Source organism: Microtus ochrogaster, unplaced genomic scaffold (genome assembly GCF_000317375.1).
Source record: "Microtus ochrogaster isolate Prairie Vole_2 unplaced genomic scaffold, MicOch1.0 UNK153, whole genome shotgun sequence".
Taxonomy (NCBI): Eukaryota; Metazoa; Chordata; class Mammalia; order Rodentia; family Cricetidae; genus Microtus; species Microtus ochrogaster.
In genome coordinates, this window is record NW_004949251.1 from 251,585 (window position 1) to 268,326 (window position 16,742).

At 45.7% G+C, this 16,742-nt stretch overlaps 1 protein-coding gene across 1 annotated transcript in view; it reads right to left on the reverse strand.

Annotated features, from left to right (window-relative positions):
* Znf282 (zinc finger protein 282) overlaps window positions 1-7,633 on the reverse strand; it is a 28,826-nt gene extending 21,193 nt beyond the window's left edge. The window contains exons 1-2 of the mRNA XM_005372007.3: window positions 7,234-7,633; window positions 4,662-5,081 (exon numbers count right to left, since the gene is read on the reverse strand). Coding sequence (XP_005372064.1) covers window positions 4,662-5,081; window positions 7,234-7,398 — 585 coding nt within the window. The 5' untranslated portion in view covers window positions 7,399-7,633. The remainder of the gene's footprint in view (window positions 1-4,661; window positions 5,082-7,233) is intronic.
* Between the last annotated feature and the right edge of the window lie 9,109 nt (window positions 7,634-16,742).

Sequence of the window (16,742 nt, forward strand, 5' to 3'; positions counted from 1 at the left end):
TGTTTTTAGCAAAAACTTTATTGCTATGCATCTAACCAAGCCTGAAAAAAAAAAAAAAAAAAAATCATTTCCACTATCATGCAATGGTACATGGCAATGAAAGGCTCCTACCACTCCACAGAACAAGTGGCAGCAGGTAAGGATACTGCACATCTTAAGGCACACAGTAGAGACAAAAGCAAAGGGAAGCAGATGACTAGATGCTGATCATGCTGTTCAAGTAACATATACAAAATCACAGTTGCTGCAAGATCCACTCAGGGCTACTACAGCTCAATTTCTTGCAGCCTAGACACACGGATGTCTGGCAGCTCTCCTGGTAGAGTCAACAAACTGGGTGTCCCTACTAAGACATGGTCCCTTCCTAGGAGTTCTGAGTTCTTTAGTGAAAGACTAAGTAAATGAGTTTCACATACCATCTCTACGCTGGTTGCCACTATAAACACAAGGTACAGCTATGAACCAATAATTTACATTCTGATTAGGGGAAGCTATCCAAAAGAAAAAAAAAAGTAAATATTCAAGATTCAGGAAGCACCTGGTACTGTTGCTTATTTCTTCTTGCGGACAGGGCCTTGTTATGTAGCCCAGGCTGGCTACAAACTCAAAATCTTCCTGCTTACCAAACGCTGGTATTCCAGGCATGTGCTACCACACTCAGTGTGGGGCTTGATTCCTTAGTAATAAGGTGATCATGGGAGGGCACATGGACTAAAGAACAGCTAAGCAAACCCCATGGAAGTGGGGGACTGAGTAGAGAAGCAGCCGGATAATCAGGGAAGGTGCTTCCGGGAGGAATGCCCCTGAAGAAGGCGGCAAAGCTGCATGTCTGTTCAGAAGAGATGGGAAGCCAGGGGCTGATGTGATGGCTCGATGTGCAGAGACACCTGCTACCAAGCCTGACAACCTATGTTCCATCCCTGGGACCCACATAGAAGGTCAGAATCCACTCCAACAGGTTGTCCTCTGATCTCCACAGACATGCTGTGGTACATGCCCCTCAAACACCCAAATAAAATACACTTTTAAAAAAAAAAAACAACCAAAGCTTGCATGCGAACTACATTTTAAAAAGAAGAAAAAGATGAGAAGCCAACAGATGGGTACAGTATGATACTTTTTTTTTTTTAAAGATAGGGTCCCTGACCTGTGGGAAGTCCAAGGACCACCCACCTCCATCCAGGTCTAGTAAGGTGAGCATCCAAACTGCCTAGGCTCCCACAAAGCCAGTATGTGCAGTAGGATCAAAAACCCATTGCTATTGTTCTTGAGTTCTCAGTAGTCCTCATTGTCCGCTATGTTCAGCAAGTCCGGTTTTATCCCATGCTTTTTCAGACCCAGGCCAGCTGGCCTTAGTGGGTTCCCGATATTTTATATTTATATTTATATTTTATATTTATTTGCTATATAGCCTTGATGATCTTAAAATTCAGATCCTCCTGCTTCCACCTCCCTTTCACAAGTACTGTGATTACAGGCGTGTGCTACCATGCCAAAGTTTATGAGGTGCTAGGGATCAGTTCGTGCATGTTAGGCAAGCGTTCTACCAAATGAGCCACGTCTCCAGCCCATGAATGAGGTATGTGAATGGGATCACTGGGGCTATTCTTTTAGGTATACATTATAGCATGGGACCTAAACAAGGATGGAGAACAGGAGCAGGTCAAGAGGTTGAAATAATAAAAAGGTAGATGAGACTGGCTGGAAGCAGGTGATGGGGCTGGTCAGACTACGGGGGTGTACCAGAGGTGGAACATGAGAAAGACAGCAGCTAAGATCCCAAGACTTCGATCTGAATGACGGAAAGGATGGATCTGTCAAAGATGAGGGTGACTTTGGACAAAACAGGCTTCAGGCAAAAGACCCATAGTTCAGTCTGGTCGTATCAAATCCAGGATGCAAAGGTAACAGTAAGAAATGTGCACCTGACCTCCAAGAAAAAAAATAGGGGTGGGGTAGGTGGGAAAGGGTACATATGGGAGTCATAAGCAAATAAACTGCAGTTTAAACTATGGGTCTGGATGACGTTACGAGCAGAGGGGTGCAAAATGAGCACAAATACTAAGGCTGAGGCAGGACCACTCCACAAACATCCAGAAGGTGAAAGGAGAAAGCAAAGCCAGCAAGGCAGACTGAGGAGCAGCATCTAGTGAGAAGAGAGAGAGGCATCCGAGAAGCACGTGAAAGGTGTTTTAAGGAAGGAGTAGCCATCTGCTACTGGTGACGGGATTAAGAGGATGACAGCAGAGACCAGACTAATGGTCTTATAGGCAGACATAATAAAGACCTTAGGAAGACCAATAGGAGAGAAGATGGGATGAAAAGTCTGACTGGAGTTAGTTGCAGAGAGAGTTATCGAGTTACCAGTTTATCAGAATACTGAGAATAGATGAACCTGTTCAATGAGAATAAAGGATCCAGACAGCTAGTTCTTCCACTACATAGAGTACAATGAAGGCTAAGAAATGAAGGAAGTGAGCCTACAGATTTCAAAAAGTTCTAGGCCAGAAAAATATGTCTCACACCAGGTGGTGGCACATCCCTTTAATCCCAGAACTCAAGAGGCAGAGGCAGGTGGATCTCTGTGAGTTCAAGGCCAGCTTGGTCTATAGAGCAAGTTCCAGGAAAGTCAGAGCTGTTACAAAGAGCAACCCTGTCTTAAAGAAAGCAAAAGAAAAAAAGAAAGGAAGGAAGGAAGAAAGGAGGAAAGAAAGAAACAAGGAAGGAAGAAAAGGAAAAAAAAATGTATGCCTCACAAGCCTGATGGCCTAAGTTCAACCCCAGAACCCACAGTACAAAGAGTGACCCCAAGTCCTGAAAACTATCACCCAACCACATCTGACTCTTTACATTTTGATTCAAACAAGAAAATGGAGAAAAAGAATCAATTGAAAATCTGAACATTATCGTGGAAAAGATGGAGCTTGGGTAATGTGGAACTTGTCATAGATAGACTGGTCTCAAACTCAGAGATTTGCTTGCCTCTGCCCCATAGGGGCTGGGATTAAATGCCATCACGATGGCTGATATAAATAAAATTACTGATGCCTATGATTAGCTTCAGAATAAAACAAGAGTTGGGGAATTAGTAGAAAAAAAAGATCAGTCAGGAGTTTGATTGTTGAGGCTCACAATGGGCACTCAGGGGTTCAATATCCTACCTACTTTGGTATGGATCTGAAGAGCCTGGAATAGAAAGGTAGGGAGGTATTGGATGTAACAAATATAGACAGCTCTTCAAGGCATTTTATCTGTACTGATGGTGAGAATGAGGTAGAGGGAAGTGTGGGGTCACACGGTGGTGTGGAGGGTCTAGGAGAGAGGAGACAGCTGATGATGTACAGGAAAGAGCAGGGGTGGACATAGGCCACGGAGACAGGTGGAGGCAGAACCCACATGCACCAAGACGGCAGACCAAGGGGTGAACTTTTCTACTTCTATTTATGGAAACATCTCTTTTGTTTGTTTGCTACATCTATTTGCATGCGCGTGCCTATAAGAGGACAACTTGTGGGAGTCAATTCTCACCTTCTACGGTCTAGGTCCCCTGGATCAAACTTAAATCATCAGGCTTGACTACAAGTGCCTTTACCAAGCCATTGCCAGCACTGTTTTGCTTTGTATTTTTATTTATTTATTTTTCAGTGTGTGTGTGTGTGTTCCATAAATGAATGCTGGTAACTGCGAAGGTTATTGGATCTCTACTGGATCACCAGGAACTGGAGTTATAGATAGTTGTGAGCCACTTGATGTGGGTGCTGGGAATTGAATCCAAATCCTCTGGAAGAGCAGCCAGTGCTCTTAACCATTGAGCCATTTCTCCAGCCTTGTTTTTGCTTTATTGAGACAGGGTCTCACTCTATAGTCTTGGACTGGCCTGAAACTCACTATCTAGATCAAACTGCCTCTGAACACATGGAATCCTACTGCCTCATCTCTTCTAGTGCTTAGATTCCTGGTGTGAGCCACTATATCCAGCTTTGGAAGACTCCATTCTCTCAGAGAAATAGACAACAGGGCCGTCAACTTGAGAATGCAGTATTAATGGACCAGGATGGTGGAAAAGGGAATAGAATAGAATTCTAAATTCTAGAAGGGCCCTTCTGAAATCAGTGATCACAACTCTAAAATGACTCAAGGCAGCATGACTTTCTCCCATCCAGACAAACGTGTACATTGTCAAATGAGTAAAACCAAGCAGTAAGACCCACAATTCTACAGACAGCTGAACAACTCAAGGAAGCAAGATCAAAGCCTCTAAGATAAGCATATGGGGTTGTGGGGAATAGGGCCAGCTCTGCTGGGGCACAACTCAGGACCAAGTGAAGGGCATAGGACAGGCTTCACATAGCCATTGAGACAGCATGGGACCAGTGAAATCTGCACCGCTTGACAAGATGAGATCGGCCGGGCGGTGGTGGCGCACGCCTTTAATCCCAGCACTCGGGAGGCAGAGGCAGGCAGATCTCTGTGAGTTCGAGACCAGCCTGGTCTACAAGAACTAGTTCCAGGACAGGCTCCAAAGCCACAGAGAAACCCTGTCTCGAAAAACCAAAAAAAAAAAAAAAAATAAAAAAAAAAAAAAAAGACAAGAAGAGATCAAGGGTTTGTTCACCTGTGTGGATCCTCACCTCTAGCTCTGCCCCTGTCTCACAACATACCTTGGGGGCCTCCCCCTTGCTGCCAGGGGGCAGTCGCAGGACCCAGAAGTTCCTGTTGCGAAGCAGGTTCTCCAGGTTCTCCAGCCGTCGCTGCAGCAGCCCATACTCCTGCAGCAGGGTTCCCAGCACGGCCCACTTGCTCTCCATGTGGTTACCAAACTCCACGGCTGTCTTCTCGCAATCAGCGAGCTTCTTCTCGGCTGTTCCTGTGCGTCCCTCCAGGTTCAGCAGCTGGCTAGCCTGGGCATCCACCTTCCTCTCTACGGCCTGAATGGCAGCCACCACGGTCCAGAGTGAGATCTCTGCTGTGGGCAACTGGGGTTCGCGCATCATTCGGTCAGGAAAGACAGGGGCCCTGTCTGGGAAGGGGGGGAACTGGAAAGGCATTGGTCGCCTGGCATCCATGTCCCATTCTTGAGCCTGTGTACAAGGGTAGAAAGTGACAGCTCAGGGTAAGAACGTGTGTGAGAGAGAAGGTGGCCTAAAATGGGATAACCAACCAAGTGCTATGCAGAATCTTTCTTCTACCCAGCATCCACCTCTGGCTGAGCTCATTAATGTCATCAGTGATAGCTAGAGCAACCACCCATCCATCCAACTAACCACTCTTCCATTTCCTCTTATGAGAGCCAGACTGCTTACAAGTTCACCTGTCTTGGCCAATGGCAAGTCTAGGTGACGGCCTCCTGCCTACTGTGTCACAGACCCTTTCTCTGCCTAGAACAGCTGCTTTCTTCATGGACAACGCCGAATGACAAACTTCCCATTTGGCTCTCATTCTTTGTTTCAAGGTAGGAATTTCCATGTAACTTGTCTGAAGTTAATCTTCAGAGCAATCTCTTTTGCAGGTTAGGGCAAGAATGATTATCTCTGCTTTACAGATGACGAAATTAGGGAACAAAGAAGCAGCTGGTCATTCTTCAGCACCGCCCTGCACTGCCAACCAGCACGGTTCTAGGTGCCACAGGTTAACACAAACACTTTGCAAACATGTAGCCTCTGCTTAGTCCTGCTAGGCCTACCAACCAGCCAGCGGAAACAAGGACGTAGGCTGGCCGCAGACCAAAAGTTGTTGAGCTCCATACAGAGCCACCTTTTCATAACTATGCAAAATGTAAATAGATTTACTAGGCAGTATCACTTATTAGACAGGAAGAGGGGCATTCTTCACCTCCATGAGGGCCACAAGGGAAAGCTCTACGCTTCCTCTCTGCTTCCTGAGAGAGTCGTCTCCTGTATTTTTCAGGAGGTCCAGGCTGGGATTTGAGCCTATGGCAGAGGAAGGAGCGCGGACGCTGGTCAGGGTGTGATGGATGACAACACAGGCTGATAACTGACTCTTGTTCCCACACAGGACAGGCAGAAATGTCCCTTTCTCTCTCTCTGTTCTCCCTGCTTCTGCTCTTGGAAGAAGTGGAACCCTACAGCTGTGAGGTGAGCCTTTGACAATCATGCAAACTATTTTCTCAAATTCAGAGAAGCTGTGACCGCCCCCACAGCTCAGAGGACCACCCCACAGTGTTTAAGAATTCCTCTCTGACATGGGAGAGAGAACAACTGGGCCCTAGCAATACCAGCCCCTGCCGGATCCTGGTGGCTGGATTGCCATCAGTGCCATCCACTGGGGCCTTGTCAGAGAAAAGAGTGGCAGTGGAAGTTTAGGAAGTCAGGGGCTGTTGCATCTCACCAGGTTTGAAGGTCTACTGCTGAACCTTCTGCTCAATAACAACACAGAGACTCCAGACTGACTTGTCAAGTTCTAACTCCTGGCTGAGAATCAGATGGGAACACAGGAGCCTTCTGCGGAGTCCAGTCCTGGGGCAACTCTAAGCCTTCCCTCTGAGACAGTGATCCGCAGCCACTCTGAACCCTCTTCCCCTTGTGATTTATACCCAAGGCCGTGCCGGCTAAGTCCTAGGCACCCTGAGATCACTTACGGAACGTAAAGAAACAGCTGCAGCCTTCTCTCTCACCCCCAGGACCCCAGGACAACGCTCAGGGATGCGGTTTGGGCGTAGTCAGTTGTCTTAAGCTGCTCGGGCGATTCCAATATGCAACCAAGTTTGCTAACCCAAGACGACAAAGTCCCCTCCCAGACCCTTCCCAGGCTCACCCCTTGTATAGAGAAAAAGTGGGCTGCTCCTTATACTTGGAGAAAGACAGCAATAAAATAGCTTTACACCCTTTTATTAAGCTGACTACAGTGTAAACATGGTTGAACTGTTCCCTCTGTGGGCCAGGAAAAGGCCTGCCGCAAACCCAGGCGGATCGGACGCCAAGAGGAACCCCGGTCCCCGCTCAGGGAAGCGGCACGGCCGCGCCAGGTCCGGGGCAGCACGGCCCTGCTTCCTGCAACCCGTGGGCCCTGGGCCCGGGCAACACCGACCCGGGCAGCATCGGCCCAGGCAGCTGCACCGTGGCAGCGCGGAAGGCCCTGGGCGCCCGGAGCCTGCGCCGGGCCAGCTCCGGCGGCCGCTCGGGACCGCGGCAGCCGCGAGGCTCCTCGAGGCCCGGCCCCGCCCCGCCCCCACGGTAGCGGTGCGGCCATGGCGCCCGCGGGCGCTGCACCCACCTGCATGGGCGGCATTCCCTCGGCCATTTCCGCGCGCAGCGCCGGCTCCTGGTGGCAGACCTCCTCCGGGGGCAGAGCCTGGGCCCAGCTCCAGCTCCCGCTGTCCAGCCCCAGGCCCTGGATGCCCAGCTGCTGAGGCTGCGGCCGTGTTGACACAAACTGCATCCTGGGAGTGCTGTTCCCCGCTCGGGCCGGCCAGGGAGAAGAAGAACGTTTTCCAGGCGCCTTCCCCCTTGCCGGGGCCGGACAGCTCCATCTACAGCCCGTAGGAGCAAACAGTCCCCTTCGGTGGCGCTCCCCGCCCTTCGCAGCCAGCGCGCCAGCCAATGGCCTGGGAGCTCCTGCCCGCCTGCAGGGCTGGCCGGGGCCACTCCAAGCTGGGGGCCACCGCCGCCCCCAAAAGACGAGATGTGGTGGCGAACCCGGCCTCTAGGTCTGAGGTGGCCGGACTTCATGTCCCAAGCCATGCTGGGGCCTGGACCCTAGACTTGATTTCTATTGCTTCTACGAATGCATTGGACATCCCAGGAGAGAATGGTGCCTCACCCTTGTGAAAATTTTACTGAAATATTTGCTGAACACCTACTGTGTGTCAGATTCTGCTTAGGCAGAGGGTGGTTTTTGTAGTTGCATACCCAGGTTTAAACATCACTACTGGCTGTGATTTTTGAACATTTACTGTCTCCAAGTTTCCCATGTTCTATATAAACAAGGGTGTGTGTGTTTGGGGGCGGGGAATACATTAGTCTTAATTTAATGTTGAAAACTTAGGAACTAATGTCAGGCACACAGTAGGCTCTAACCCTTTTGCCAGACGTGCTGGTGCACACTTTTAATCCCAGCTCTTGAGAGATAAAATCAGGTAGATCTCTGAGTTTATAGCCAGAGATGGCTCAGTAGTTAAGAGCACTGGCTGCTCTTCCAAAAGTCCCAAGTCCCGAGTTCAATTCCCAGCAACCACATGGTGGCTCACAACCATCTGCTATGAGATCCGGTGCCCTCTTGAGGAAGAGACCTGGTCAGTTGTCCTCAACAACTTAGATCATGAAACCAAGTATGGACAAGTTCAACAGAATGGCCATATACGGGCTGCCTATGCATGCTTCAGCATTACCAGGGCATAAACTTCATTTCAAATTTCAGTCTCAGATCTCAGAGTTCATGGCCAACCGGGTCTTTTTCGTTCCAGGCCAGTATTTTTTTTTTAAAAAAAAAAGGTAATTACCACCCCCCCCCCATAAGTCCCTAAAGTTATCTACAGCATACTATCCACTTTGTCTTCCTAAATGACCAGTCCTTATCTTGCCTTATCACCTTAAGGAAAGTCAGACCTGATGGAAGCCATGAGTTTTACTACACTTAAAACTGACAACCGTGTGAGGCTGTGTGGAGGGGTGAGGTGCCAGCGGGGCTGTCTTCAGAAGGACAGTTATCAAGTGCTTTGTTAGGCATGCTTCCAGAATATGGAAATGGATATTTCATGGACTTATTATTCTCAAGGAGCTTAGGGGCTAGTGAAGATCACAGTTCCAGAAGTCAGTGATTTCTTTCCATTTCCTGGATACAGGTTGTGCGTGCGCAAGCAAGTGCACATATCCCATTGTAAATATCATGTCCACTGTTATTAGAGGAACCAGGCAAGCCCAGCCTGGAAGCTCCAGGCAAATGTTTCTGCCAGCAGTCCACATCTTAGAAGACATATTCTGACCTATGGGATGTGAACTCTATTTCCTCTTTCCTAGAGATGGAAGACTAGGTTATTCCCAAGTGCTGAGGTTCTCTCCTCAGGATTAAACCAATATGATTTCCTGTCTTAAGTGTGTAGCCAGTCATAGCAATGTCCCTTTTTATACAGCAAGACACCACCATCTAATTCCGTTTGTTTTTTCCTTGCAGGTAGACTTTCACACAGCTATTTATACCTTTGCCTTATGGCAAAGTTTCTGCTTAGGCTAGAGGTACAGGCCTCTTTTTTTTTTTTTTTTTTTTTTTTTCGAGACAGGGTTTCTCTGCTGTCTTGGAACTAGCTCTTGTAGTCCAGGTTGGCCTCGAACTCACAGAGACCCGCCTGCCTCTGCCTCCTGAGTGGTGGGTTTAAAGGCATGCACCACCACTGCCTGGCTCAGTTCACATTTTTATATGTACAAAATACTCAAACAGGTTCATATGTGCAGGTTCAACATTTCTCCATTATTTTATAACTATAACAAGCCTACCAACTATGGGACATAAAACCCTGCAATCAATACAAGCTGAAGGGTGTGGGGTAGAAGAAGCACTTCTGGAAGGAAAACAAGGGCGGGCATGAGGGAGGAGCTGCTGGAGCTGCACTGGTAATGGACCCTATGACAGATGCTCCAATGACTGAGGAGGCCGAGATATCCCAGGCTGCAAGACAGCCTGCTCTGGGAGTGTTCAGTTGTTTGTTAGAGCAGTCTCCAGCAATCACTGGTTAACTATGAGCTCCCTGAAAAGCAAAATGGGCAATGGGTTAAAGTATCATAGTTAATGTACACTTTTTACAAGAGATAGACTTAGGCCTGGCCCTTGATTTGCCAGATGGAGATTAACTGATTAATTCTCTTCAAGAATTCTATAGATACTGCTCTGGACAGAGGACAAGAGAGGGGACTCAAAAGTTTCAGAACATTTATCTACCATTTCCTCCAATATTAATATAAATGGGGGTATTCTTGTCTATCTTAATATTGAAAAATTATAAACTAATGTCTGGCACCTAGAAGGCACTCAGCAAAGGCACTCCACCCCTTTGCCAATATGGCGGTACATGCCTTTAATCTCAGCATTCTAGAGGCAGAGGCAGGTAGAGTTTTATTTTAAAAAGGAAACAACCAGGCTTACTCTCAGCTTAAGTAAAGAGGATAATAGGTTTCTATCTACTAAATTAGGTCCCGTCCCTAATTTAACAAGCAGGCTTTCTACGTGATATTGAAAAATCTATCATCTCAGCACTCTGGAAGCTGGGACAGGAAGATTAAGAGTTCAAGGCCAGCCCGGGCTGCCTTGAGTCAGTCTCAAAAATAAATAAACCAACCAAATAAACAATCCAAAAAATGCTATGGACTACCAAGGTGGCCAGTGGGATTGGGAAACAAGGGTGGCCCAAGAGACTTGAGCTTTCCTCCCTGCTGGCATGTGTGTGGCTATAGACCTGCCTCTGTGACAAAAATATGATTTACCACTATGGAGTCGCAGACCCTTTATTATTCTCTAACCCTCACTCTCTGCTCTAGGAAAGCAGGCCAACTTAGGCCATTTCCAGTTCAATAACTAACTTTCTCATTCATGATCTGATCCTCACAGACACTCTGGAAGCACTTGAGGGAACTTGAAAATACAAAACCCATTCTCTGTTAGAGCAATGAAATCGTGCCAGAGTGGGCCTTGGCTTTTAAGTATCTCCTAAGTCCCCCAGGTCATTCTCATATTCATCCAAGAACAAACTAGTGCAATAGTCATTTGTACATCTCCTTGTCCTTACCTCACAAGATCATATGAGAAAATGAAAATCCAGAATCCTACTGGCTAATAACATAAGTATGAATTGTTTTTTAACTATGTTTATATTGTTTATTCACTGAGGTTGGCTGGTAGATATTGCATTTCTTATGCTATTTTAAATTATTTAAAATTATAAACTTGAAGCCAAAACCTGATTGGCATATATTAACTTATGTACATCCTGAATTTTGAATTCTGCTTGATTAAACAAAACCAAGTCTCCAGAAATGTGTCTGCTATCTTCCTGACTTGTCATTCTCCATATATTTATTTATATTTGTGAATATTTTGTATGAGGGATATGATATGGTAATAAAGGCCTGCAATCTCTGAGCTTGGAATGTGAAGGCAGAAAGATCAGGAATTCAAGGCCATCCTTGGTTATATCAAGTTCAAGACCATGCTGTGCTACATGAGACTATGTCTTTTAAAAAAGTTTTCTTGCTGGGTAGTGATGGCACACACCTTTAATCCTAATACCCTGGAGGCAGAGGCAGGTGGAATCTCTGAGTTCAAAGCCAGTCTGGTCTACAGAGCCAGTGCCAGGACTACCCAGAGAAACCTTGTCTTGGAACAAACAAGTTTCTTGCAAAAGTTGCAGCATGGGCGCTATTGTTACAGGTGGTTATGAGGACCCAACATTGATGTGGGAGTGTCATATATCAATCTGTTGATTTCATTGGTTAAGCAATAAAACTGCTTGGCCCTCATAGGTTAAAACATAGGTGGGAAGAGTAAACAGAACAGAATGCTGGGAGGAAGAGGAAGTGAGCTCAGACTCGACAGCTCTGCTCTCTGGAGCAGAGCCGCCATGCTCCCCTCTCCAGGGAGGATGCGATAGCTCTGCTCTCTGAGATGAAGCTCCGACCCAGGATGGACATAGGCTAGAATCTTTCCGGTTAGGCCGGTGCTACATAGATGATTAGAAATGGGCTAAATTAATATGTGAGAATTAGCCTAGAAGAGGCTAGATAGAAATGGGCCAAGCAGTGTTTAAATGAATACAATCTGTGTGTATAGGAGCCCCACCACTCCTATTACTACACAACATGGATGCTGGTAACAAAACACTGGTCCCCTGCAAGAGCAGCAAGTGCTCTTAACTCCTAAACCATAACTCCTAAACTCAAGCCCTACAACAATTTCAAGGTTTTGTTATAAATAAATAAATAAATAAATAAATAAATAAATAAATAAATAAATACTGTTTTACTAATGAGCACAAACTCACATAGTTCAGTGAGGTTTTATCAAGCCCTTTATTTGGAATGTAACTTCAGAACTTCAGAATCACTGTTTCTGAGGCTGTTCTGATGAGACTGTATTTTTCTGCCTTCCTTGTGTGGTCTTAGGCATGATATGGAGGGTACATTTAATTGACCAAGTTGACCAAATCCATCCTATGTCTGTGACTGTGGTCAGTTCTATAACATGAAGAAGAGGCTGGGGATGTAGCTCAATTGGTAGAGTGCTTGCCTAACATGCACAAAGTTCTGGATTTGATCCCTAGCTCCATAAAACCAAGAAGAGGAAGGAGGATCAGAGGTTCAAAGAAATCTAGGTTACATACGAGGTTTGTAGATGTCCTGGGATACATGAAACCCTGTCTCAAAAAAGTAAAAAGAAAAAGGAAGTAGTGTAGAGAGCAGGGACTGAAGAGCAGGCATGGTGGCACTCATCTGTAATCCCTTCACCAGGGAAGCTGAGGCAATGGGTTCCACTGAGAGACTTTTGTCTTCAATAAACAAGCACACAAAACAGGAGCAGGGTCAGAGCAGGGTAACACCTCTCCTTTCCTTGATTTCAAGTGACAAATGACTCCTTTCACAAGACAAACAGCATCTTCCAGGTATTTTGAGCAAAGACACAATGCATTGGAATTATGATAGTATTTGTGAAACAGAAGTAGTTGAAGAAACCTCAATAGGTATTAAACAGAACCCTCCCACCCTGCAACACTGAACTGCTATATTCTTTATTCCTGAGCACATTTCCAAGGTTCACAGATGCTGGTGCAGGGGCCAGAGGAATTGTACTGCTGGGTTAAGATGAGCATGGGAAGAACTGGGCCAGATTTCCCAATTACAGAATCTAAACAAAGAAAAACTGAGAAATATTTAAAAGAACACTTAAATTTTTTTTTTAAGATAGGGATTTTTTTTTCTTTTTTGGTTTTTCGAGACAGGGTTTCGAGCCTGTGCTTTGGAGCCTGTCCTGGAGCCAGTCCTGTAGATCAGGCTGGTCTCGAACCCTCCCGAGTGCTGGGATTAAGGCATGCGCCACCACCGCCCGGCAGATAGGGATTTTTTTGTGTAGCTTTGGCTGTCCTGGATCTAGGTTAGCCTTGAACTCAGAGACCCACCTACCCGTTTCCAGAGTGCTGGGATTAAAGGTTTGCGCCACCACCACCCTAAAATTCTTTGTTTTAAAACAGTGGTTTAGAGCACTTGTTGCACTTGCAGAGGACCCAGGTTCAATTCCCAGCACCCACACAGTGGCTTGCAATCATTCATAATTCCAATTTTAGGAAATGTGGCACTCTCTTCTGACCTCTATGGGAACAAGGCGTGCACATAATGTACATACATACATGTAGGCAAAACACTGACAGATAAAATAAAATCTAAAGAAATGTTTTAAAGAGAAGGATGAGGAAAAAGAAGAAAAATTGAGAGAGAATCAGAGTCATATGGGGTTGTGGCATTAGGAACTTATGTGGTGGTATGTATAGAAAATAATCAGTAAGAGTTCATATTAAATTTATGAAAAAAGATGGTAGCAAAAGGCTGAGCCAGCCAGGAGTCTTGTACTTCTGTAGAGCAGCCTTTTTTTTTTAAATGTTTGTTTTTATGTGTATTAGTGTTTGGCCTACATGTGCATACACACACACACACACACACCACATGCATGTCTGGTGTCTGCAGAGTGCAGAAGCCAGAAGAGGGCATGAGATCCCTTGAAACTGGAGTTAAAATTATAGCCACCATGGGGGTGCTGGGAACCGAATACAAGTCCTCTGAGAAAGCACCCAGTGCTCTTACACAGTTATCTCTCTGGGGCCTTCTTGTCTTCCCCTCTTTTTCAAAAACAGGGTTTTCCTATGTAGCCTAGACTGACCTTGAATTCTCAGCAATCTTCCTGCCCCAGATTCCCCAGTGCTGGAGTAACAGGTGTGAGCATCACACCTGGCCAAACCTTGGTTCTTAACACTTGCCACTTCTAGTTCGGCCTGGCTTTGTGACCACCTTTTTCAGGTTGGTTCTGTAAAATATTATGTTGTAAGTTCTTAAGCTTTAACACTACTGAGATACAAAACATATTACAATACCTTATAGAGAAACAAAGTCTTCAGAAGATAATATATTACTTGAGTCTTGAATCTAGGTCTGCCATGAGAAGCTCTGCTCCTAGTCATTAATACTGTACTAAGATGATGAGCATTAAGTCCCTACACAGTCCTTAACCCCACCAGCAATCATCCTGACCTTGTGTGGAGACCAGAGGACTTTGGGAGTCATTGTTCAGGAGCCACTGACTTTGTTCTTTGAGACAGGGTCTCTCAGTGACCTGCGGCTTACCGATGAAGCTAGGCTGACAAGAAGCCAGCCAAAACCTCCCCAGTGCTAGGATTCAAGCATTGATTCTAGCTTTTTCACAAGTTCTAGGGATTAGACTCAGGTACTCATGCTTGTATAGCAAGCACTTTATTGAGTTATCACCCCAGTGCCTAATTTTGAACTAATTATCCTCTCTATAGAAACCTGAACCTTGCCAAATAACAGCTTGTTGTATTCACCCCATATGATAAGAGACTGCCCCTTTGCTACAGAGAACCAGAGTGAGCTGAGCAGTCCAAAACATCCATCTAATGGTGCATGACTTTAATCCCAAGAATTTGGGAGGCAGAGGCAGGAGGATCTCTGAGTTTAAGGTCAGCTTGATCTACAGAGCAAGTTCCAGGACAGCCAAGGCTACATAGAGAAACCCTGTCTCAAAAAACCGATGTGTGTGTGTGTGTGTGTGTGTGTGTGTGTGTATCTATCCAAATAGATATGTATATGTATCTATTAATGTCAGGTTCTCATCTGAAAATGCCACATTGCTACTCAGGCAACTGCAGAAAGTGTTTTTGTTATCTAAGGAGCTAAGGCATAAGAAGAGGGAAGGGATGACCTGTCCCTCTCAAGAAATATGACATAAAATTGGGATTTCCAACCCATTGAAATGAAAGGAACTTAGGTACTTTTTTTTTCAGTGAGACTTTTTGAGACTGAGATAGTATTTGTTGTCTCAAGCCATGGCGATCGGCTGAGATAGCTATAGATGCCGTCTCAAGAGAAGATTTTGTAGAGTTTATTAATGACAGAAATGATGTAGAGCATGGCTCTCCCTGGAGATAATAACTACGGTGTTTTCATTATCAAATGCCAAATAGGAAGGGATCAATCATCTTCTACGTTCTAAACAATTAACCAACTTACATTTATTTCTTATCTGTGACTGAAGCAGAGGCTCATCCAGTGCTGACAAAAAAAAAACAAAAAAACAAAAAAACCCAAAACCTCTAGTAAGTAAAGAGATCTTGTTAGAACCAATTCCTGGATGAGCTCTGAGGAAGAGCTGCGCCATCATCCAGGGGACACTTTTGGGGTTTCCTCTTCCCTACAGTCACGAGCTGTCACATGAGCACTAGATCTCTTTAGTTGTAGAGTTAAATGTACAGTTTCTCTCAAGACACCAGGTAGACAGAGATTCTACTTGCTGAAAAGTTGTTGGACTTTACATTTTCCAACAACTTTTTTGAATCGTTGACAGATGAGTTCTACTAGAGAGGAGACTGGTGAATGGAAAGAATTGACTATACAGTATCTGAAGTTGCCGGTAGTGGCGCACACCTTTAATCCCAGCACTTGGGAGGCAGAGACAGGCGGATCCCTGTGAGTTCTAGGCCAGTCTGGTCTGCAGAATGAAGTCCAGGACAGTCAGGACTGTTACACAGAGAAGCTTTGTCTCGAAAAACAAAAAAACAATAGCTGAAGATCCAACTTTGAGCCAGATTAAGGATTGGGATTGATTCCACATGCTTCCAATGTTTGGCTGGTATTGGAACACTATTCTCTTTTGGCTAGTTTAGATCCCTGCTGGCTACAGCGCCTAACAGAACAGGCACTGGGGTCCACTGGCAGCACTCTGGTACACAGACCTCCCATTGGCTTTTGTGTCCTCGGTAAATCTGATGAGTTCAGACGAGCTTTAGATGTTGTCTAGCCCTCACAGCAGTTCCAGTAAGCATCTCCTCTTCAGCTCTAAACACTTCCCTCCCCTGAGAATGCCTTGATTCCTTCTTTTTCAGATGCAAACCACACAGTCAGGTCCCTAGTGAGTCATTAATGAAGCTGGAACCTGATTAGAGGATTTCAGGATTTCCGAGTTTTCCTGTGGGATGGTCCAGATTCTGGCTCTTTTTCCCAATAGACCACAGTACTGCCATCATCTGTCTTGTCTATCCCTGGGAGATTTTCACTGCCTACAGGCTGAAAGTTATGACAGCAAACCAGGTTTCACACACACTTATGTCTCCTGGGACCCTTGGTATTATTGTCACAAAACAATGTTTTATATATGTGATTAGCCTGAAGAGCAGCATGTTCAGGCAGAACTTTGCCAGGAGTACAGTACCTAGGTAAACACCATTCCCTACTGTGGTTGCAGGGCCTAGTAACAAGGAGAAAACATTCCCTTCCTTATCCAGAAAGTATTCTGTCTGAGACATCATAGAAGACTCTGGGGGAATGAGGGGTGTGGGAATAAACAGCTTCCTGTCCCAAATACGTGGTTTCTACATTCTCTATCTTCTACTTTAGGACCCACTAAGAGCAAAACAACAAGACAAGCTGATTTCCACCAAGTTTCTACATGAGTTTCTCTGCTTTGGTTTTCTTGCCTTATTTGGCTTTGTCTAGACAGAAGCCAAATGAAGAACAGAA